The following is a 22,521-nucleotide window of genomic DNA, read 5'->3' as shown; positions in this document are numbered from 1 at the left end:
TTACCCAGGGTTAACCGGGTTACCTCTGAGAGCGGGTGGAGGGAAGCAGGCTCTGGAAAATTGGTCCAGTTTTTAAAATTCACAGTAAAAATTGCTTAGGATTTAACCTGTCACAAGTGAGTAATACACAGCGTTCCCACGTGTGCCAGGAGGCTCTTGGCACCAAGCGCACCTTTCAAAAACACATCAGCACTTTTAAAGTTTCAGCTCGTTGTGTTTATAAGTCCCCAGTGGACTCTACCCGTAGGTTGCTGGCAGGTGCTACCTGTTCTGCAGGAGGGCAGACCAAAAAGCCCCTGGGGAGGCCCGGCTGCGGGCTGCCCGGGGCTGAGGAAGAAGTTTTCATCTGCTGATGGGGTGGCCTCTTAATGACCCCCAGAGTGCGGTCCATACTTGGGCATACCACACTGTTGGGGCAGCCTCAGGTCAGAGCACCCCTCTCTGTATTCAGCGCTCACACCCACCAAGTCTACTTTCTGGAAGGAGTAAGACTGATATTTTACATCTGGACTGAAATGAGTCATTATTTCAGGACGTGCAAGAAGTGCTCTGTAGTAAGCAAGGTGCTACTGCACACAGAAGGACACGGCCATTCGAGGGTAAAGCCCCGGGCTCTCTGCATAGACTCTGCCCCTGAGCGGTAGAGCTGTTTTCACTTCCTCACTCCTGCCAAGGCAGAGGCAAGCCAGAAAACAGCTAGATTAGGTTGAGGGGAAAAAACAAAAGCCAGCAGTCGCTCAGAGCCAACACGCCTTCACGAACTCCGGTTAGGTTTGGCTCTGTTTATGGCAAGCGCCTTTGCAAACGAAATAAAAACCCACACGTCCTAAAGAAGACTTTGCTCACAGCCCTGTGTACACCCCGTTTCAGCCCTCCTCTGCTGAAGCACAACCATGGAGCTGCAGTGGGAATGAAGAAAGACTAATGTTCACGGCAGGTATCCTGAGGGGCCCCCGGGGCAGGGCCAGGGTCGTCGGGGAGTCACAGGAAGGAGCAACTGCTGACGAGGAATTTGGAGGACCCACAGAGGTGGAGGGGCTGGGGCACACAGACACCTTCCCTGATTTATTATTCCCATGTAGGTCTCTTGGGTCTTGAGGCACCAGAAGCTTCTCAACAAAGTAAAGGGAGAATATGCAATGAGAGGGAGACGCAGGGAGAGGGAGATGCAGGGAGCCGCGGCCGGGTGGGCGCCCCGGAGAGGCTGTGGCGACAAGGGCAGGTGGTCTGTGGCGGGTGTGCTGGGGAGCGCTGGCGGCCGACTTTTGCTGGGACAGTAGCGTGTCTGGCAGATGATGTTTGGCCTGTGCAGCCAAGCTCGGAGAGTATGTGGTTTTTCGAGGACCCATAAATAGAAATGTCCTCTGAAGTGGAGGTCAGAAATCCAACAGCCCAACCAGGGAAGGCCATGGCAGCGACGGGACACGCATCTAACGAGCACACAGTAGCTGTCCAATGCCTCTATTGTCTTGCAGTGTGTATTTGTAGTGTTGATTTGTTTTTGGCTTGTGGTCATCTTGGGTGTAGTTCTCAGATCTTCCTTGGACCTGTATGTTCCAGAGACTCCCCTGGAGCATTTGGTGGGAGCACTTACATCCCTAAGGTTTAAGGGAGAGGTAGCGTGGTTTTGATCCCTGGGACCAACGCTGACCTATAACAAAAGTGTCATTTGGCTTGGAGGCCCTAAAACTAATGCAGTGTCTTTAGGCACCCTGGGATTTGGAGTACTCTAGGCCTGGATGAAGCCGAACACATGCTGCTGAGCTGGAAATAGGTAACTCCTTGACTGATTTGGTTTCATTATGAGCTACATCCAGAGCCCTTTTTGATTTTTAGATAGAGTCTCACAAAGTTGCTCAGGCTGGGCTTGAACTTGTGATTCTCCTGCCTCAGGCGGCCACCTAAGGTGCTGGGATTACAGGTGTGCACACCATAACTAGAGAAAAGGTATGCCGGAGGAAGGACACCACCTGACCTCTGCGGAGCTGATGGAAGTGAGCACCAGGTTCCCACTGAGCGTCTCCAAGGCCTTCCAAAGACAGCGGAGCAGTGACAGCCTAGAGGTCCGGGACTGGGCGGAGCGAGGACGCCTGGCTTGGGGGAGGGTTTGTTCCTGTTATTCAGGGACCTTATTTGGCACCTGCATTCCATGTGAATATGCAGAATTAGCATTGTGTTATAGTTTTGTTCTTCGATCTTTCTAAAGACTAAAGGTGGAGAATCATAGAAAGTGGGTAAAGACAGCTTTCCTAAATCAGTGAGGTTTCCTGTCTTAAGAAGTGTGTTTTTGTTTATGATGCCGGGGCGCGAAGGGGAAGAGTCGGTGATGAAAGTGTTTGCAGTCATGTGCTCAGACATTGTTTCCCGACTCTGCTCTGTCAAAAATGTCATTAAAAACTCAGAAGTGGACAGGTTTCTCTGGTTGGCCAGAGCCAGAGCAGGAGTTGGTGCTCTTTTCGTTGGAGGGCTAGAGAGTACATGCTTCCGACCTTGCGGCCATGTGGCCTCAGTCACAACTACACAGCTGCCCCACTGTGACCTGAAAGTGACCACAGACAGCAGGTCAATAAGCAGGCGTGGCTGTGCCCGAATAAAACTTTATTGATAATGTGGTTGCACTCTAGACTTCTCCTTAGGGCCAAGCTCTGGTCTGGGGAATGAGAACATTAGGGTTTCTGTATACTGAGAGTAAATGGTCTAGTAAAACCACTAAATGCCTGTTCAAGACGTTTTTACCTCCAAAGAAAACAGCCATTTTCACAAGGGAAGGAAGATGAATTCAATACCACCCTTTCTAGTTTAAATGCTCAATTTTCTGCTTTAAAAGTACGAATATATGTTTATTTTAAAGTTCAGAACATATAAAAGTTTAAAAACCCTTCACGTCTTAATATTTGGAGATAACCACTCTGCATGCTATTTCTTCTAACCACACAAACACTCATGTATCTGGGAAGATTAATAAATCATGGACAATATTCTCACCAGTAGGTATAAATCTATATCATCCTTTTAAATTACCGCTTAAGAGTCTATACAGGAATAAATCAGAACCACCGTGAAGATATCAATATGTAATACAAGAAGCATTGTTAATTTCCTACCACTTTGTTTGTAACTCTGTATTGTTTGTATTGTTCTTTTGCTATTTTATAAAAGGTTGTCTGTCTGTTAATGTTTTCCTCCTTTTATTTTTAAAATAAAAAAGGCATAAATCAGAATCTTTTGCTTATTTACCCCCTTAAAGATTACTACATTATTTCCAATTTTTCACTAATAAACTAAGCTATGGTGCATTTCATCATCTTTAGGTTACATCACTATGATGACATTGCTAGGACACTGAGCATCATTTAAAGTTATAGATGTACACCTCCAAATTGCCCTCCAGAAATTTTATAATGATTTATATTTTGGGCAATAATGCATATTAGTAATATGCTATGCAATTTTTGGATATTGTGGTCAGTAGGCAGAAAAATGCTGCATCCCACCCAAGATCTACATTCTAGTCCCTGAAACTTATGAGTATGCTTACATTGAAAAAGGGACTTTGCGGATGTGAGTAAGGAAGAATCTTGAGGTGGGAGATTATCCAAAACAATCCAAGTTGGCCCAGTGTAATAGGAGGGTCCTGAGACAGGAATAGGAAAATCGTGATAGGGAAAATAGACAGTAGGTAGAGAGACATGGGGATTTTTTGCTGCCACCCTCGAAGATAGAAGGTCTCATCCACGAATGCTGACAAAGGCAAGGATGTGGATTTTACTTTAGTATGTGGATACTGAGCTGAGTCGAGTGAAGAGGCCAGGTACATAGGATTGCTGCTACGGTTTGAATGTGTCCCTCAAACATTCATGTGTAGGAACTTTACTTTTAGTTTTTCAGTAAGGCACTGTTGGGAGCTAGGCTCTAGGGGGAGCAGCTTGCCTCATGGGAGCAGGATCTCCATGACTGATTACTGCCTTTCTCACAAAGGGGATTAGCTGTCGTGGGGCTTCAGCTTCCCCTCTTCTCTTCCACACATGCCTGCTTGGTCTTCTGCTTTCCACCATGCACTGAAGCAGCACCAGTAAACCTTCACTATGCTGAGCGGATACAAAGCCTGTGCTCTCGGATATTCATTGTCCAGAGCCACAACAACCTCTTTTCTTTATAAATCACTGTCTCAGGTATTTTGTTATAGCAACAGGAAACTGACTCAGTCAGCATGGTAACCTGGTAAGGGCATCAGAACTTGAGTCTGATGAGAAAGGGGTCTATATGTGGATGAGGGCAGCAGTGATAGGAGATTGTTTATACAGAGAGGGTTGGTCAAATAATATATTAAGAATAATGGGAATTAGATAATTACAAATATGGAAAGAAAAAAAAATGGAACAGTCCTTTGGTACTGGATCAGAATTAGAGGTACAAGAAAAGACTCACGGATTGGTATATAGATAAATGTACAAGTGGTTATACTGGTGTGTGCGTATACATATACATACAAGTAGCGGTACCTCGGTTCATGAACACTTTTGTTTGAAAACAGTTTTGTTCATAAACAGAAACGTTTGGCAAAACTTTGTTTTGGTTTGCAAACTCTGCACGAGGCGACAATCATGACTGTGGCCACCTTTCCCCCACAAACACAATTGTGGCTTTCTTTTCCAAAATCGAAGAGCAAATGAAGTTTGTGAGCTGAGGTACCACCATATATTTATATCCATACTTGTATGCAGTGACAATAGTGACACTCTGATAGCAATAAATAGACAATGGGAGCTTAACTTCTAATACTGTTCCTCATGGCTGGAGCAGAAAAGTTCCGTGATCCAAGTGTATCTTCCTGTGCTAGAAAGGGATGAAGCTCTCAACGGTATGGATGTGTCAAAAGAGACACGAGCTGTTTTAAAGTTCATTGGCTGTTTTAACCTGCATTTCTCGAATGCTCAGTGATGTTGAGCATTTTTTTCATATATTTATTTTCTGTTTGTACTTCTGAGAAGTGTATACTCATCTCAGATGCTTATTTTTGGATTGGGTCTTTGAATTTGGAAGGTCTGATTTTTTTCAGTTCTTTATATGTTCTAGGTATTAGTCCTTTGAGGAGCAGCTGCCACCTTAATTACAAGAGGAAATCAGTAATTTTACACTGTAAAAGTCTGGAAGACAGCATCTTCACCCAGTGACTGGCGTTCACAGGAGCAGCAGCTGTACAGTGGAAATCACGATAACATGACTGAGTACAGTGGGAGGCCCTCAGCTTCACTTCTGTGATGTTTCTGCCGAAGATGTACAACTTGAACCTGCTCATGACGGAACACCACACACGCCCTAGTGGAGGGACATAGTTTTAATTTTAAAGGTGTTACAGTCATAAAAGTCGAAGAAAGTCCAAGGAACTGCTTCAGATTTAAAAGAGACATGATAACTCATGCAGCATGTGATTGAATTACTTTGCTAACAACATTATTGAAACAACGGACAAACTTTAAAGGACAGGCTATGTCTTAATTGACCAAAACACTACTTTATAATAAAATCAAGTTTTGTATAGAACATGTTCAGGTCCTCAAGCAACCACAAGCCAGTTGGACAGCCAGCCAGCTAACCCATCAACCAAGGAAAACCTCTGCAATGATCACATCACAAAAGCCTTGTTTTGCTTCACTTTTCTTCCACTTTTAGCTTTTGTGATACTTTTTTCCTCACTGTAGTCATAGCATTTTAGAAATGATTTTGGTGTGTTAAGTAGAGAGTCTTTGGCAAAACCATGTGCACCTCTGGAGCTCTTTGATAAGTGTTTTTGAACTGTGATGAGCCAGGCTCTGACCCGTGGTACTGAGCGAGGCCCTGAGATGCCAGAAAAGTCCATTAAGGCAGAGGACAGTGAGATTAGAGGCAGGGAAACTAAGAGGCCGTGCAGCCTTTACTGTACACAGAGGGAAGCCGTGGTCACTGTCTGCTGAGCCTGCATTCTTTTTCTGGGCCCAGGAAGCTGGCAGGATAACAGACACTCAGGCTGGTGCTGGTTTATCTTCCCTGATACGACTTCAAAGAGTCACATTTTACACACAGTGGTCTCTGCCAGGTTCCAGAGGACCTTGAATGAAGTTTGGTCTTATCTCCCTGGCAACAAAACATACAGGGAGCTCATTATTTTTCAGTAGCACTGCCAATGGAGAAGTGGAGAATTCCATAATCATAATGGAGTTTCACATAAAAAGATTCTCGATGGGATGATGCTTTTGGAGTTAAACTCTTCTTTCTACATACTTCTCAGAGATAAGGTATTAAAGGTGAAGGATGAAAGAGTTTGAACTCTTAAGCAGATATAGACATATTAGTAGATTATATTCCATGAATAAGATTACAGTTCTTATTATCACCATTTTTTCCTTTGGCCTAACATACCTCTGGCCTGTTTGGCTTTCTAAACTTTGCTTTGATAGGCCCCAGTGGGTGAAGAACAGCAGACAGCAAAAGGCCTATTAAAACTGCATAGATTTCCAAAGACAGTGCAGACCCTTCTCTATTTTTAGGACTGTTACCATAACCCTCACATGGGGATGTCTCTCTCACAACGAAAAATGAAAACATTTACACAAAGATGAAACTCAACTATACCAGCGTATTCTTCGCTAGGATTTTAATTGTGTCAGAACGTGATTGGGCTCATTCTAATTCTTTGGCCTCCTTTCTCCCAGCATAGGCAGAGTGTTTTCCAAGCCATCAGCTCTGATCTCGAGGCTCTGTGGAGCTGGAGACCAGGTCTATAAACTCTATGAGGGTCAAGATATCACAGAATTCTCGGCACGTAGGAGGTGGAAGGCACACAGTTGATGAAAGAGATATTTGTGCAACTGAAGTAGAATTTTTCATTTTTTCTTGAATAGTTAATGCTTATACTTAGTTCAAAGTTTAAAAGGTACCAAAGGGAACACGCATTTCTTCCTCAACTACATGGCAACGGGTTTGCTAGTTTCTTGTGCATCTTGAGGGTACCTTTCTGAAAGAAATTTTAAAAAAGTATATTTCAAATGATGCCCAAAAGAAAAGCATACTTTTCTTCTCTAACTTTCAAGGGCAAAGTATAATTAAGTGGGTTGCTTTTACCTATGGGGACTAAAGACTAAAGAAGCTCTGTGAGTCTTACAGTTATAATGTCAGTGACAATGCCCATGGGCCACAGTGAGAGGAAGTTAAGATACGTGTGGCCACAGAGAAAAATGAGCCCACGTCACACTTGGCCCCATTGAAGTCATACCAGAGAATACACTGGCGTAGTTGGGTTTTGTTTTGTGTAAATGCTTACATTTTTTTCATTGAGATGTTTTGGAAACTTTTTAGGATAAGGCAGAATCTTTATAGTTTTTCTCCTTCATAAAAAGAAGAAATCATAATAAATTATGGTAGGAGGTAAAATGCACTCAATTTCTGTAATATTAACCCACTTGTCTGAACTTTAAGAAAAGTTTCAAATAATAGATGAGAAGGTGGAAGGTTACAGACTGGAGACATGACCCTGCTGACTTCTGATTTCATTACTGCTAACTGTGCGAACATGCACACCAAGTGAATCCAGGCGTCTGGGATCCACAGGCCAAGTGTTGGACTTTGAACAGAAACTCATCGCTTTGCTTTATGTTCACCCTGGTGCCTCAAGAAGGGCCATCTCATTCCACCTGTGTTCTTTCCTTGTGCTGTCTAATCCCATACATCCTCCCTCGTGTCCCCATGACGTCTACTCAGATGCTAGAAGGCCCCTGAACTTTATCATCAATATTCTGCAGGAAAGTCAGAATCATCGTCCTCACCGTCACTTAAAGAAATAACACAATCTATGTGCCAGTGTGTAGCAAAGAGCAAGAAGGAAGTAAATTGCTCTTAGCTAGAAGGAAGAGCTTTGTTCGAGGTCTGGAACCTTGCCCGAGAGGTTTGTTTTCTTGGGTGTCACAGAAATCCCATCTTTGTAGCTATTCTTGTTTCCAGCCCCAGAAACGAGGCAGCTACTAAGTTTTAGGGTGTGCTTTAGAGTTTAGAAAATGCTTTTATATGCTTGATCTCATTTGATTCTTAAATCAGTCTTGAGAGGCAGGTGATCGCCCCATTTTATTCACAAGAATAAAAGACTCAAAGGATTATGTGACTTGACAAGAAAACCATTCCAAAATTCATGTTCATTTCATCTTTTTGGCTCAGTCATAGGCAAAAACAACAAAAAAACCACCATAACAAAAACACTCTTTCCTTGTTTAATTCATCTGAGGTAGACTGAAGCTGTCAAGGAGAACTCGGCTAAAAAGGAAGTTAAATTAACTATCGAATAATCAAGGAAGTAATCCTGGCATAACGTGGGCAAGCGAATGCAGAGGTGGCAGACTGAGGTCTGCATCTGCCTGTCATCTTCACCCTTGTTTCCAGGACCTGGCCCCCAAATTAGCTTTTTTGCATTGCTCTGCTTCAAGAAGAAAAGGGCTGGGGCGAGAGCGTGTACAGTCGGAAGCCCGGCGGCTCATGAGTGTGTTCTTGTTCAAAGGCGCCGTTCTACGAGCCTTGTGTATATGATCTCATTTATTCATGTCAGATCGCTGGGGGCTGTGTACTCGTTCCCTCTGCTTTGAGAAAAGCGCGGACAGACTCCCATCACCTGTCAAAGGCCTTGCAGCTATGAGAAGCGGCACAGCCAGGCATCCTGGTTCCAGAGCCTTCTCCTCCAGTCACTGTGCCAAGCGAACTGTAAGGGCCTGTGAAGGAACCCTGCAGACGGCATGGAGGACCGGTCGGAGAGGGAAGAGAGCTGCACGAGAGGGCGGAGCCTCAGGCTCTTACTGCAAATTCATGGAACGGCTCCTCAGCACTCTGTCTGTTCCCCCCTCGCCGTTCCCGCTGTGTTGATCTCTTCCCCCTGACTAAGAGGTTTCTTCTTGGGGGGTGGGCCTGGGAAGTGCCCCTCCCCAGAAGCTGCCATCGAATGAACCCTCCGGTAAAGCATTCATCTCCTGAGTAACTCCTTGGTCAGTGCTTTACACTCACAACGACAGTCTTTCTGATGCTATAATCTAAGGAAGAATTTGTAGCAGGGCACTGTGAAGAAGAGAAGGATTTTCTCAGATTCACCAAGGAAGGCAGCGATTCAGGCAAAGATTAATGTACATTAACAGCATTTCAGACTGAGCACTAACTGATTGCATATGGCTTCTCATTTAACCCTCTATAATTAATTCTTGAGCTTGGTGTTCTTTATAAATGAGGAACCAGAAGCTGAATGTTTGGAAATGGGTCTTCTGAGGTAGTCTGTCCTCTACAAAGTTGGCTGGGAACCTAAGTAGAAAGGTCTGTCTCTCTTTTCACAGTCCACAGGAAGGCCTTTGGCCATAATCCTGACTTTTCTTCTGCTTCTCTTGTCCTTGGCCTCTGAGGCAGCTGTGAAACCGCCACTCCAGCGCCACCCAGACACAAGGGCCATAAGCAAGAGTGAGTATTTCTCAGAGCCATTTTAGCATCGAGGAAGGATTTATCAGGGGAGGTGTAGAGTTCTTCATTTTCCCACTGGTGGACTTTCAGTACCTATTCCAGGGACGTGAGATTCATTCATGTCCTTCCTGTTAGATGTGGTAGGGAGGTTGGGAACTGTGTCCTGGCGCAAGGAAAGGGCAGGAACAAATGTGAATAGTTTTCTCAAGATCCCCATTTCCTGACTATGTGCAGTCTTAAAATAAGCCCACGCCTGGATGCTCACGAGGTGATGGCTTGGAACACTGGCCAGGCGGGAGATTTACTGCCTCACTTTCTCTGTCCAGCTATTTTAAGTGTCACTTACGCTCTAGTGTCTTTTTATATTTATGGATGTGCACTCCAGTCCAAAGAACGGGTGTCCTACTTCCTGTGGCTTCCTCGTAAGTGCCCTCTGAAATATTGACTTACTTGTACACCATGGGCTCTAGCGCTCGCAGCAGTCCCTATGGGGTCTCTATTTCTACTTTGGATTTTACTCTGAAGAAAGAAGACAGAAGTACATAGGTACGTGCCATTAACAACCACAAAATGCTGACCTTTCTTCTTAAGAGCAAAGCATATTCTCTCTGTGGGCAAAGCTTTAGGAAATCAAAAGCATTTTCCTTTGACAAAAAACCTTAGTCTCAGTATAAATGAGGAAACAGATGCCAACTTGTGTCTCTTTGAAAAGGGTCAGGATAAATAGCTCCTTCCTCTCCCTACGCGTCAAAAATGCTGATCCTCACCTTGCCCTTCCTCTGCCTCACTTCCCTTGCCCTTTGGGTGGGTCCCCGCTGTGGATGAATTTTTACCTAACCTTTGGCCATCAGGGCTTGCTGTTCCCACAACTATCTTTGGAGCGGAAGTAGTGATGATCCATCTTCCAAAGCGTCATGATGAAAACTGATGTCCTAGGGGACTCACCGAACGTCACTGTGTGCGTTTCCTCATCACTGGGTTCAGGATGTGCCTGATCCGGTCTGTACCCGGAGAATCAGGAAGTATGCATTTGTGAGGAGAGGGTGGAGGTGTGTGGGCTAGATGATAAAGCTGCAGTTAGAACAGACGCGAAAGAGGGAAATGACTCAGGACTCCTAAGTTAAGACTTTCCTACCACGTCTTGTTCGAAAGCACTTGAGAATACTAATGGCCTCTTCTCTAAGTAGGACCTAGAATCCGGCTAGAGAGATGAAACAGACATGAGTATCTCCAGTGATACGAGGTAGGATAGGCTAAGTGTCAATAACCCATAACCACACCTACTTGTTTACTGTCTCTGGCGGCTTTCACCGTGTGATTGCGGAGCTGAGCCGCTACAAAAAAGACCTATGGCATAAAAGACCCAAAGATTTCCCTCTGGCCCTTTACAGAGAATGTCCACCCAACTCTAATGTAGAGCAGGTTCTTCAGGAGGTGAGTAAAGGATGATCGCTCCTCGTAGGGAACCCTGCGAAGACTTCACAAGGGCTTGTGCTCTGTCTCAAAGATTATTGGAGACAGGCACAGGACAGAAGGATGGATGTAAAGGGTGGGTCTGAACAGCACAGGGCCTCGAGTGCTAGGCTAAAATATTTGAAGTGACAAAACGTATCATTTTTCCACTCTCCAAGGGCAGTGGGGGTCAAGGAAGTGACTTTTAAAGTACACTAAAGCCCTAAGAATCAATTTTTTAAAGTGCTGATGTGTATCCCCACCTCCAGAGTTTGTGACTTAATTGGCCTCCATTGGATTTTTAAAAAAATAACTTCCCAGGTGGCTCTATTGTCCCATTGGGCCCCTCTTATTAGAGGAAGGAAATGGCCAGGCACGTGCCTGCAGAAGCCCAGGGCCAGGTAGAGGGAGCAGGTGCTCAACACATGTGAGTCGAATGAAATCAGCAATATTGGCTTGTACCAAAGCCAGCCTGATAAGCCTCCGTTTTACTAGAGTCAGCTCTATAGCATTCAGCTGGCCACATGGTTTCCCATAAAAGAAACCACTTCTGCCTGCCTCTGCCTGATCCTGGGAAGGCTCGTGATGCTCAGTGCAACGCTGTGTCTGTTTATAAATTTGGGCATTTATAGTTTTCTCTCTCACTGTTGTTTTAATGGGACCATTTATAAGGCCTTATGCAATTTGCCTCTGCCTTGTTAACTCTGCAGTCTTCTCTCCCTCTGTGACTTCACTGCTGTTGTCCTGGCCGCTTTGTCATGCAGGGAATGTAGGCATGTCCCGCCTCTGCCTGGGGTGCGATTTGTGTTGCTTTCTGTGGCCATGAGCTGTGCTCAGGAGCTCACCTCACTTTGTTGCTCAAGGATAATGTTCTCAGGGAGTGGTCTCCTTTCCACACAGATATCATCCACCCACCCTCCCCTCCCTCCCTCCCCACACCCGCTTCATTGCTCTTCACAGCACGGATCACCTAACAAATGATGCCAGTTACTTGGGTTTGCTTTCTGTTTCTCCTGCTACAAGGTAAGCTCTAGGACAGGAGAGGTTGTCTACATTGTCGGCTTTGCCATCAGTGGGCCCAGAGCCGTTACTGGAACTCAGTAGGGTGTGTCTGCCATTCGGTGCTTGGACTGCGCTGACTCATCCCAGGCCCCAGCAGCTCCTCTGTTAAATCCTCACTGCTTCTCCCTTTGCCAGAGAAAGCTGTCCTCTTTCTGCTGTTCCCTTTGGCTTCTTGTGCAGGTTCATGGAGCCGTGTGTTCCCGCTGATTGACGTTTTTGGCTCTCTACTACTTCTGAGCACCGCAAAGGCTGAGGAGGGCACAAAGCCTTACACGGAGTGGAGGCTGAGCGGGGCTGTGTTAGGAAACAAGCCAGGATTGAGCCGCAGAATTTTGGCCTCTTCCTCTCCTTCTAGCCACGCTTTCCACAGCTGCAAACCTATGCCGTTCTCCATCTTATTCGAGTATCTTGGCTTGAGCAGTATGGGATGTGTCAGTACCATGTAAGAGGTACAGAGAGTTTCAATAAGAAAAGCTTAAAAAATTCAGATGCCTTAGAGAATCTGTTGGTTCTATGGATGACGTTTCCTTCCTCACATTAATCTACATATTAAGTACTGTTGGTGTTACCTCTATTTGCCCCACCATTTCCAAGCGGTAGTTATTTCTTACCCGGATACTGAGACAGTCTCCTAAACTGTGCACCTTATCCAGTCTCTTTCCCTAGAACTGTCCTCTACACACCAGCCAGAGAAAGCTTTTGAAAACCCGGGGAGATGCTGTCTCTCTCCTACTTTCATATCCTGTAAAGATTTCCCGCTGCCGTGAAGTGCAGTGTGCCAGCAGTGTGCTCCGCGTCCATCTCCAACTACCCTGAGTGAGTTCTCCTTTGTTCCTGCTGTAGGTCTCCCGGGTTTTATATTTTCATGCAACAGAACCTCTGCTGGCTCCTTTGCTGGGAGAGCACTCCCCTTCTCTCAGCCTGGGTTCCTTCTGCCCAGTTCCGATCTTACTCAAACACGTCTTCCCCAGAGAAGCCTTGGCCAGCGCCCTGGAGCTGTCCTGCCACACACCTTTGGAGCATCCTGTTCTTCCACTTCCTGCTATGCTTGTTATTGCTTGCCCATCAAATTCTGAGTGCCTCTGTTGCCATCAAACTACACGAGATGTATTCGTCCGTTTTGTTAATTACCGTATCCTCGGCATCTAGAACACTGCCTGGTGAGTAAGTGCTTGATAAACTTTTCTTGAATAGATGGAGGGCACATTTGTGTTTATGTCACTAACTGTGTAGCTGTGGCCCTAGCACAGTACCTGGAACATTGTAGGTACTCAATACATATTTGTTGGCTAAGCAAACGAACCCATTTTGAGGCATTGTCAAGTCAGGCCTTTCATTAGGAATTTGAATTTTGAATATTTATTTTTATACTCCTACCTTGAAAGGTTCATGCATAAACACCGAGCTCTACTTTTAGACTCCAGACCTGGGTGTGTACATTCCAGCAACATTCTTCTCACCTGTGAGAGAGTATTTGTAGGAGCTCCAGTCTGGACTTTAGTGTTGGGGAAATTAGTAACTTCTCACCTCATAGCATGAGATTTCTAGATCATCAGAAACATCCCTGCTCTTAGCAGAGATATCAGGAACTGCACCTCAGGCCAACTGGGCTCTGCAGTTCTCTACAGAGAAACGAGCAAAAACTGCAAGTTGTCTGTCTGAGGTGCTCAGAAGAAAACCACCACTGCCACAGAGCCGCATGCGGATCTCAGCCTCCCTGTCTGCGTAGCAGGGTCGCCACCCCTGCACAGGGGCTTTTCAGAGGTAGCTGCATGAAGGGTGTGTGACACTGGGATTAAGGATGGGAGCTGGGATCAAGGGTGTGCAATTACTCAATTAGTCCACTGACTGGTCTGGGTAGTTTCTGGGTGTGGATAATGGGAAGGCCCATCCTGGGTGTCGGTGGTACCCCCAAAGAGCAGGTAGCCTTGAAGGGACAGAAGGGAGAGGGAGGCTGCTGCTGCTGCTTGGCTGCTTTGTTGCTTTGCTGCCTTCTGCCCACCGTGAACTGTTTCTCCTCTGTGATGCCCTGTGCGATGCTGCCCTGCGTTGGAGCCAGCTGATTCTGAACTGAAACCTACCAAGTGTGGGGCACAATAAACCCCTCCTCCTTTGAATTTGGGTGTCGGGTATTTTGTCTTAGCAATGAGAAAGTAACTAAGACACTGTCCCTCTTTCAATCATGTCTATGGAATGTCTGATGAATTCTTGAATACCATGTTAATGCAGTAATTTTGCTACTTGAAAATCCTTTAACTATCTGTCTCTACTTCCCATAATAGTACATCTACTTCTTTAGCCTAGTATTCATGTCCCTCCGCAGACTGATGCCACTTTCTTTTCTAATTTCATAGAACCCCTCACAAAACAGCCTCTCAGGCCTCTATAGCCTGTTTTTTGTGTCTGTGGCACACACTGTGGTCTGAAGGGACCATCTCTAGGAGCCAGAGGTGGGACCCTGCCCAACTGAGAACAACTGGACTAACGGGCCGGAAGTCATGCACTGCGAAAGCTCAGGATGGAGAGCGGGCATGAGAACGGTTGAAGAGAAGTCTGGGCCAAAGCTGAGTGGACGATCTACGGCTGAGGCTTGCTCACGTGATGGGCTAGTTTCTATCCCGGTTGAGCCGCCGGCCATCACTTGTAAGGCAGTGGTGTCACACAGCTGTTTCCAAAGAGATAACTGCCACACATAGTGCACATTTTTATCTTGGGACCCATGGCATCTTTTTCACCTCAGTGCCAATTTCTTTTCCTTCTGCCTATTTGAATCTCATCCACCCTTCAGCACTCATTTCCAGAGCACCATCAAGGCTCTGGTCTGTCTCAAATAACCTATTTCTCAGAGTTCTGATATTTGACATCATTCTCTAATTTACCCCCCAATTCCTATAGATCTCCCCCAGTTCCAGAGTGCGGTACAATTCAGTATTCACTGCGAGAGCCCACTTTGTGCAGGCATTTTCATCTGGAGACTTTATGGAGACTGACTCACTGTCTCACTTACGTGGAGCAGTCTGGATGTGGAGCAGAATATGAAGGTGTCTTTTAACTGTTAGATTTAAATACCAGTCTAAGGTAACAAAGTGCCATAAACTAGCAATGGAATGCAACAGCATAAAACACAATAAATTCTTATTGCCCATGGCTAAAATGAGACAAAATATTATTCCAGAGTAGAGGAGAAAGAAAGTAAAGCTCTGCGAAAAAAGTATGAGCAGATGAACCTTTCAAGCATGCTGAATGGCACCCGAGTGACCTGAAAGAGTTACTCAATGTAGAAATAAATAACTTTTGGACACCTTACTAGTGACTTGGCTATGATCAACAGTTATAATTCCTCGTAGTAATGAGTCTAAAATGAAGAACTTCTTAATGCACATACTTAACTTGGAATAAGTTTACCATTTGTAAGCCAAATACAGTTTGAAGCTTCTGTGAATTCTGATCAGTGTGATATAGAAAGCTCAACGCTGAGATTTTTCAAGTTATGGGAGACAGAAGAGGGATGCTTGTCAACTCTGTCAGTGTTCTTACTTTTACCCAGGTCAGAAATAGAGAAATCAGAACCTTTTTTCACATACTAAGCTGTGAGGACTCTTCACTAATTGCAGATGACAATGAAAACTGAAGTTGTGCTTTCTGTACTCTAATTCTGGTGGCAAAATAGTAAAGAATTTTAAAACTTTGAGCAAAGGAAATAATTCTAGTGATTGCCATCATAAAGAACCACCTCCCACCCCGCCACTCTGTGAGGCTTATTTTTAATAAGGCATTCAATGCTTTTTTTTTTTTTAACTTAGGTAGTGTGAGCTTTTAGATTTACAGCACAATCAAAAAGAAGGTACAAGGATTTTCCACATACTCCTCGCCCCCACACAGGCTTGCCCCCTCATCTCCAACCCAGACCTTTGGAAGGTCTTTTCCTCCACACTGACCATCCCCAAAGGTCAGGTCTGAAGGTTCTTCGGGCATCTCCTTGATTCTGATGTGAGGGGCGCAGGACTGGGGTGCCGCTGCACAGTCCGCTGCTAGCAGATGGAACCAGGTATGTAGGCAGCCTTGCTGAAGGCTGATAGGGAGGCTTTGCCTGCAGGACTCTGTCTGGGCTGGCTCCAGGCTCCGCCTAAACAAGGCTGGCCTGAACAGAACTGCTGGCTTTTGAAGGCTGCTAATGCAGCAGCTTTGTCCTTGAGAGGGGCTACAGAGCTAGTGAGGTGGGAGGAGGCCATGGGGTACTGAGGAGTGGTCACGGGAGCAAGAGACACAGGAGTGGATCTTACTGGCGTACCTTTCTCAGAGTTCAGCGGGTCACCCTGTGCTAGCAGATCTGGGCCATGGTGTCAGCCCAAGAGGACTCAGAAAGGGACCATGTGGAATTGAGACAAGTTATAGAGTCCAGACTAAGAATTGCACTCACCTCACATGCAAAGGCAGCCAAGTTTCCACTGGTGAGTCTGGATTCTGTAGGCAATTTAGTGATTTCCTGTTGGCTACCCCCCACCGTAGCTTCCCTCCCACCTGCAAGCAGTCACCCACCCATAAATCCTGTCCAGCCCTGGATTATTGCCCAATGTTTCAGAGGGTTGGACTCACCAAGGAGAGCAGAATTCCCAGGATCCAGGACCAGCTGTGTTCCCGTAGGAGATGTCAGCACCGAAGGAAAGTTCAGGCCAGTGGCTGAGAGCAAGGCCCTGATATCTCCCAACTGTGTGGGGACCTGGGGAGGATCTGCGAGAAGAAAGATGGTGAATTAGAAAGTTAAGTCATGCAGGGCATAGTAACACGGGAAAGTGAAGTAGCAGGCGTGTACATGTGGGTGTACAAGAAAGGCACTGCTGTTATTGATTCTTAGCACTATTTTTCCTATGCTGGCGGTATATCTGTCAGGTGAATCTGAATTTCAATCTTAATACTGAATGTCTGACATAATATAATAGAGTTAGTTATAAGTACCAGGCATGTATTTCAGGAGGTCTTTGCTTTCTCCTATAGCACCACTGGGTTCTTACAGCTTTGTAGATAAAGTAGATCATATCATGAGCAACTTCACCATTTACTATATGACAGGTCACCATGGGGTAATTTTCATCCCATTTAACTGTGACAACATTCTTTAGAGTGTTTGTGTCGTCACAGACAGAAACAGGGTCTTATGAGTGACTTTTTCCATAAAAAAGATCTAATTGTGAAGTTCATTTGCTTTATGCCCTGGATTTTTCTACCCAAGTAGGATGAAGACAGACAAGACAGGAAGACAATGCTTTGTCCTTCAAAATCTTATCAGCAGTCACCAGAGGCCACAGTTAGCCAGAGTTAAAAGTGTCGACAACTGCAGCCATAGCGGCTTGTTTACCCTTTCCACTGGATAACAGAGAGGTGAGTGCCTTCTGCACCCAGCGGTAGGATGATCCCGCCCTCCCGGGGCAGCTGCGGAGCCCCTCTGCCTCCCTTCCCGTGTCTGCTGAAGCACGGCCATTCTCGTGCCCAAGACCGGCTGCCGCTCCCCCTAGGGCGCTTGCTGGAGTGGAGAGAGGAGCAGGAGCATTGCTCTTGCAATGGGTCACTTGAGTAGGGTTTGGCAAGGGTCCGACCAAGTGCATGGCACTTGTTAGGGATGGCGAATAAGTACTGCTGGTGTCTGAGAGTGCTTCAGAAACATACCTCAGTCTCTCCACATGGGACCACCAAAGCCCATCCCACAGGAAAAAATGGTGGATTTGAGTATAATTTTAACTTTAAATTATGGTGTATAATTGTAATCATGTATAATTGTGAACTAACCTGTAGCCAGAAGCTTGATAATAAGGCAGACCGTCATCCGTTTCTTCGCAGTCATCCAGGGGTGAACATTCATTGAGCGTTACCTCTGCGCTCCTGTCAGCTGAGCACTGGGAGAGCTTCCGGTGAAATTCATGAAGTATAATTTTAAAAATCTTCTGCATGTAATATAGGAAGAACCCTGTTTGGATTCAGGAATCCTCAGTCTTAGCTACTGTTCTGTCATTCACTAAGTTGGACAACTCCCTTAATCCTACTAAGTGTTAGTTTCCTCACCTGTAAAATGGGTTCTTCTCTAAGATCTCTTTCTCCTCTGGGATAACGTGATTTTAGGAGTTAATGACGGCAGTCTACTCAAAGCCAGTCTTTCCTTTCACAGTCTTCCTTGATATTCACACTTTAAACTTCGGAAGCCTTTGTTTAGTTACTCAGCAAAAAGGGAAGCCTGTGGCCATCTGCCAACCGATCTGTTCCCTTGGGCCAAGTATCAGCGCCTCCTAGGGGAGTTAGAGCTTTTTTTTTTTTTAAATAGTATTTCTCTTTCTTCATACATGTCCATTTGATCTTCCCAGGGAAACTGATTCTCCAGGGCCAGCAGCTCTCTCTGAATTTCACCTGAAGCTCTTCCAGTGCTCAGCTGATGGGAGCGCAGAGGTAACGCTCAGTGAATGTTCGCCCCTGGATGGCTGCGAAGAAACGGATGACGGTCTGCCTCACTATCAAGCTTCCGGCTACAGGTTAGTTCACAGAACATGATATGAGATTTCAGCTTTACTCATGAAATCTCTTCTTCAGAAATTAAGCTTTATTTTTGATGATTAAAAAAAGAAATATTGCCTCAATTTTCATAAAGTACCTACAAAAACTAATAATCTTTGTTGAAGAGACGGAGACTTCTGGTCAAAAAAAAAAAAGCCCAAAAGTCAGGAGTTGTAAAAGTGGTTTCTACCCATCAGACTGGAAGACTGCATGTTCTCCCAACACCACACGTACAGTCACACCATGTTAGAGTGGGTGTGGTAAGAACCAGCTCGCAGGACACACACACACACACACACACACACACACTCCTTCTCTCTTTCTCTCTCTCCCTCTCCCCCTCCATTGGCTATGCGTGGTAGCAGCCACCATCTTAGACTTTTATCTCTGTTAGCAGAGATAACCAGCAAGGATTATTAGGGAGGAAAAACCCACCAGTCAGCACCATAGCTCAGTGTGGGTCAAGAGTCCCTGGGCTCTAGGCGCTAGACGAGCAGTTTACCTGGATGAACTCATGCATAACAAATGACATCCTTCTCTCACTGAGCCAGCTCTCTGTGGCTTCCTCTGACGGCTGTAGGTGAAGTCTATAATGTATGTTTATGTATGTATGTGTAACATGTAATTATTATTTTTTATGGTTTCCCTTAGAATGACAGGTTTTTCTTGGTTAGAAAGCAAGTATAAGTGCTCTAATAGTTGCTTTGTTTTTAAAGAGAAGACCTCCTCCGTAAAAAGCTTCTTTGCCTTTTATTGTACAAACTCCCAAAGTTGGGGTGGGGGAGGAAAACAGCAGAAGGTTTTAGTGCAGATGACAAAAAGGGTCACAGCTGGCAAGATGGCTGAACCCAATACTGGGCAACATTAGCTGGTGGATGGGGCCCAGTAACTGTCCTTAGTCTTATTTTAGGAACTGGTAGGCCCTTTAGTTAAGAGTTCTTATGTTTGGGATATGCATGTGGAGAATTTATGTAGAATAGACTATGCATTTCCTGGAATTAGATGGAAAATTTTACCCATATGAATTTTTCTGGAGAGGGTAATTCATTATTTCCAAGTGATGCCCAGAGAGGGAGTTAAGACAGTTGCTTTACTTCTGTCACGTCTGTTTGACACCCTGCCTCCACCTGCAATGCGGACAATGCTCGTTGGCAAATCCCCGTATGTTGAAGACTCGTGATGTGACTTGCTCACGCCCACACAGTCAGATGCAGGGTAGGGTTCAAGTTCATGTTTGTCTGGTCTCTACTGAAAGGCCTGATGATGGGGAGAAGTGAAGAGATGCTGAATTTGTCTTTTACGTCCTTAACGGAATCAAGGAAAAGGAGATGAGGGTGGGTGAGACAGCCACCCCTGCAAGGTCCGCCCGAGTGGCTGCTCTGAGGTCTTACCCAGGATGAGGAGCTGGGTGTTCTCTGTCAGCTCTCCGTGCAGATTGGCTGCCCTGCAGGAGTACATGCCCTGGTCCGAGGAGGACACATTTGTGAGCAGCAAGGAGCCCTCGTGCAGGTGGGAAGAGCCCAGACTGCTGTTATTCCTGAACCAGGTGACTTCGGCTTCAGGCACACCTGGGAAGAAAAAGCAAATGTGTCAGCCAGACATACTCAGGTGAACCCGAAGGCACTGCTGCATTCTTCATGGGCCCCTGCTGGGCAGGAAGCACCTGGCTGGCATCTTCACCTGTCCTCTGGCCACACTAAATCATGCCGGGACTTCTTCGTTGTGGCTCGATGCTTTACTTTTAAAACCCACCCCGATGAGGCAGGAAGGGGAAGGTTTGTTAAAAGGAAAGGGAAGAGACGGGGTGGTGGTGGTGAAGGGCACTTGCCAAGGCAGAATGCCCACATTCTCGGGAGAAAACACAAAAACATAAAAGCTAATGTGCATATCCATGAAAATGAAGGATCTAAGACTCTATAAGACACAGTGTCAAGCCGGATACAAGAATGTAGGCTGCGTGATTTAATTTCTGTAAGCAATAAACAAAATTGGTAACATTAATTTATGTCGTTAGCAGTCAGTGGTGGATTCTCTGAGGGGCTGGGATGAACCCAGAGGGGTTGTGACAGAAAGAGGCGAAGGGACAGGGCCACTAGTGATGCAGACATTTAGGCGGGGAATGCCCACTGGCATCTTCATGACAAGATGCACTTTTCTGCATAGACATCATACTTCAGTGAAAAGTTAACAGCTATAAAACACTAAAATATGCGTCTGACCTAGACAGATAAAAGCTGCTAGATCCTTAGAGTAGAGACTGTGTGTAGGAAAACATGCTTGTAGTTTTACAAGTTGCTAAGGTCTGGCTCTTTCCCCAACAGGCCCATGGGTTTGCTAAAGGTTTGGTTCTCCGGCGGTAACCCTGAAGAGGCTCGTGGGCGGTGTGCAGGGCGCCCCTGCGGGAGACCATGGGACCCAGTCCCCTTCTTCACTGTCTTCTGCTTCCTGGCCATCAGGCAGTGTGTTTGCTGCGTGAGCTGCTCCTCCTCATAGGCTGAAACAAGGGAGCCTGTCAATTATGGGATGGAAGCTCCAAAACTGTGGGCCAAAATAAACGTTCTCTCTCTGTAAGTTGATTATCTCGGGTACCTTGTTCCCACAACAGAAAGGTGACCAATACAGAAGCATATGTGTTCTCTCAGCACAGTAGAACACAAAATTGTGTCACCAGCAGCACATGGAAGATAGACCGAAATAGAGAACTCTACCCCTCTGTAGTCCATGGCCGCGTCCTGGGAGAAGAGCAGGGGAGAAGACGTGCTGAGGTGCAGCGGCTGCCTGGTTTGCAGTCTGGCTGTCCCTCAGAGGGATGGCCTGAGCTCTCTAAAACGTTTCCTAGTGTCTGCAGGCCGGCAGTCAGGCCCCGGTTGAGGGCACGCCTTCCTGAGTGGTGTTCGTGGGAAGCTCCGTGGGAGGCTGGGCTCTGAGTGAGCTGGGAGCCTGAAAGTCTGTGGCCCCGATTCACAGGTCTCTAGGAAACAGAGAGCTCTATCTCGCATGCTGCCCAGCCTGCTGAGCCTGCACAGCTTACGCACAGAACTCTCCGCACGTATCCAGGGCGTGCTCAGAATGTCAAATCCTGGAAAATGGGGTCAATGCCAAGGAAAGTCAAGGAGCAGACCGTTAGTCCCGCGCTTTCCATGAGATGGGGCTAGACGCTGCCTTGGGGCAAGGGCACCGCTGCTCTTCACGCCGGCCCACTGTTGGGGATATCCGAGTCTTCTGGAAGTTGTGTATGTGTCTATTACTTGTCCTCACAGCTGGCTATGAAGATGGATACAAGGAGGAGAAGCAGGGCTCAGGAAAGCGGTGGAGAAGTGGGTGAGGCAGCCCTGCACGCTGGGGGAGGCATACACTAATGCGCTAACTCAGCTCCGATGACTTAACACTCGGTGCTCAAGGGCTCGAGCCAGCGGACGGGCTTCGTCTCTAACACACCTGCGAAGGTAACAGAGGAGGGGCAAAAGGCTGATTTCCCACAGCAGCACCACTAGGGAGAGCAAGAGCATCACGATGCTTGCCCAGGCCCGTTTGCACTTTGGATCCTGAGCTCAGATTTTACTTCAAAAAAATCCCTAGCCTTCAGTAGAAAGCCTCTGAAAAGTGAGGTGGAGAAAAAGGACCCTCAGTGATTTCTATTCCAAAAGCACAGAGAAAATGAGGCTCTATACATGATTTTCTGTAAGTATTCACCTCCTTTCTGCAGAATTGCTCCTCATAAGACATTTATGGCTGGCATCCTCTTGAGGAGCACTTTGGTCAGCAAGCACTAGTTTCTAATGGGGCTGAAGGTTGTTCTAGAACAAGACAGGCAGAGAAAGGGGATGGGATGAAACGGGCCTTTTTCAGTTCCATCAGTGAAGGTGCTACCTACACGAACAGGGGCGTGAACCTTCTAGGCCTGTGCTGATAGTCCCTGGCGCACACACCTCTGCAGGAAACATCACGGCACTCTGTGTGACACTGACACTCCCGCAGCGGAGCTCCCTGCCACCTGTCACTGTG

General features: G+C 46.2%; 1 protein-coding gene and 2 long non-coding RNA genes across 4 annotated transcripts in view; 2 read left to right on the top strand and 1 right to left on the bottom strand.

The window, feature by feature from the left end:
* The window catches only part of Adamtsl1 (ADAMTS-like 1), a 462,751-nt gene that overhangs the window by 38,416 nt on the left and 401,814 nt on the right, over window positions 1–22,521 (bottom strand). For both annotated transcript variants that reach the window (XM_005388722.1, XM_005388721.2), the window contains exons 22-23: window positions 19,908–20,084; window positions 16,573–16,707 (exon numbers count right to left, since the gene is read on the bottom strand). In XM_005388722.1, the coding sequence (XP_005388779.1) occupies window positions 16,573–16,707; window positions 19,908–20,084 (312 nt within the window). The remainder of the gene's footprint in view (window positions 1–16,572; window positions 16,708–19,907; window positions 20,085–22,521) is intronic.
* LOC106148975 lies at window positions 11,864–13,128 on the top strand. The gene is made up of 3 exons (XR_001234806.1): window positions 11,864–11,937; window positions 12,630–12,792; window positions 12,948–13,128. It is a non-coding gene; the product is annotated as an uncharacterized LOC106148975 (long non-coding RNA).
* LOC106148973 lies at window positions 17,149–21,073 on the top strand. Its single transcript, XR_001234804.1, has 3 exons — window positions 17,149–17,355; window positions 18,330–18,494; window positions 20,838–21,073. It is a non-coding gene; the product is annotated as an uncharacterized LOC106148973 (long non-coding RNA).

The sequence above is a fragment of the Chinchilla lanigera genome, unplaced genomic scaffold (assembly GCF_000276665.1).
Source record: "Chinchilla lanigera isolate Chin_1 unplaced genomic scaffold, ChiLan1.0 scaffold00033, whole genome shotgun sequence".
Lineage (NCBI taxonomy): Eukaryota > Metazoa > Chordata > Mammalia > Rodentia > Chinchillidae > Chinchilla > Chinchilla lanigera.
Note: the sequence above shows the minus strand (reverse complement) of the source record. Positions and strands in the feature narration are given on the sequence as shown.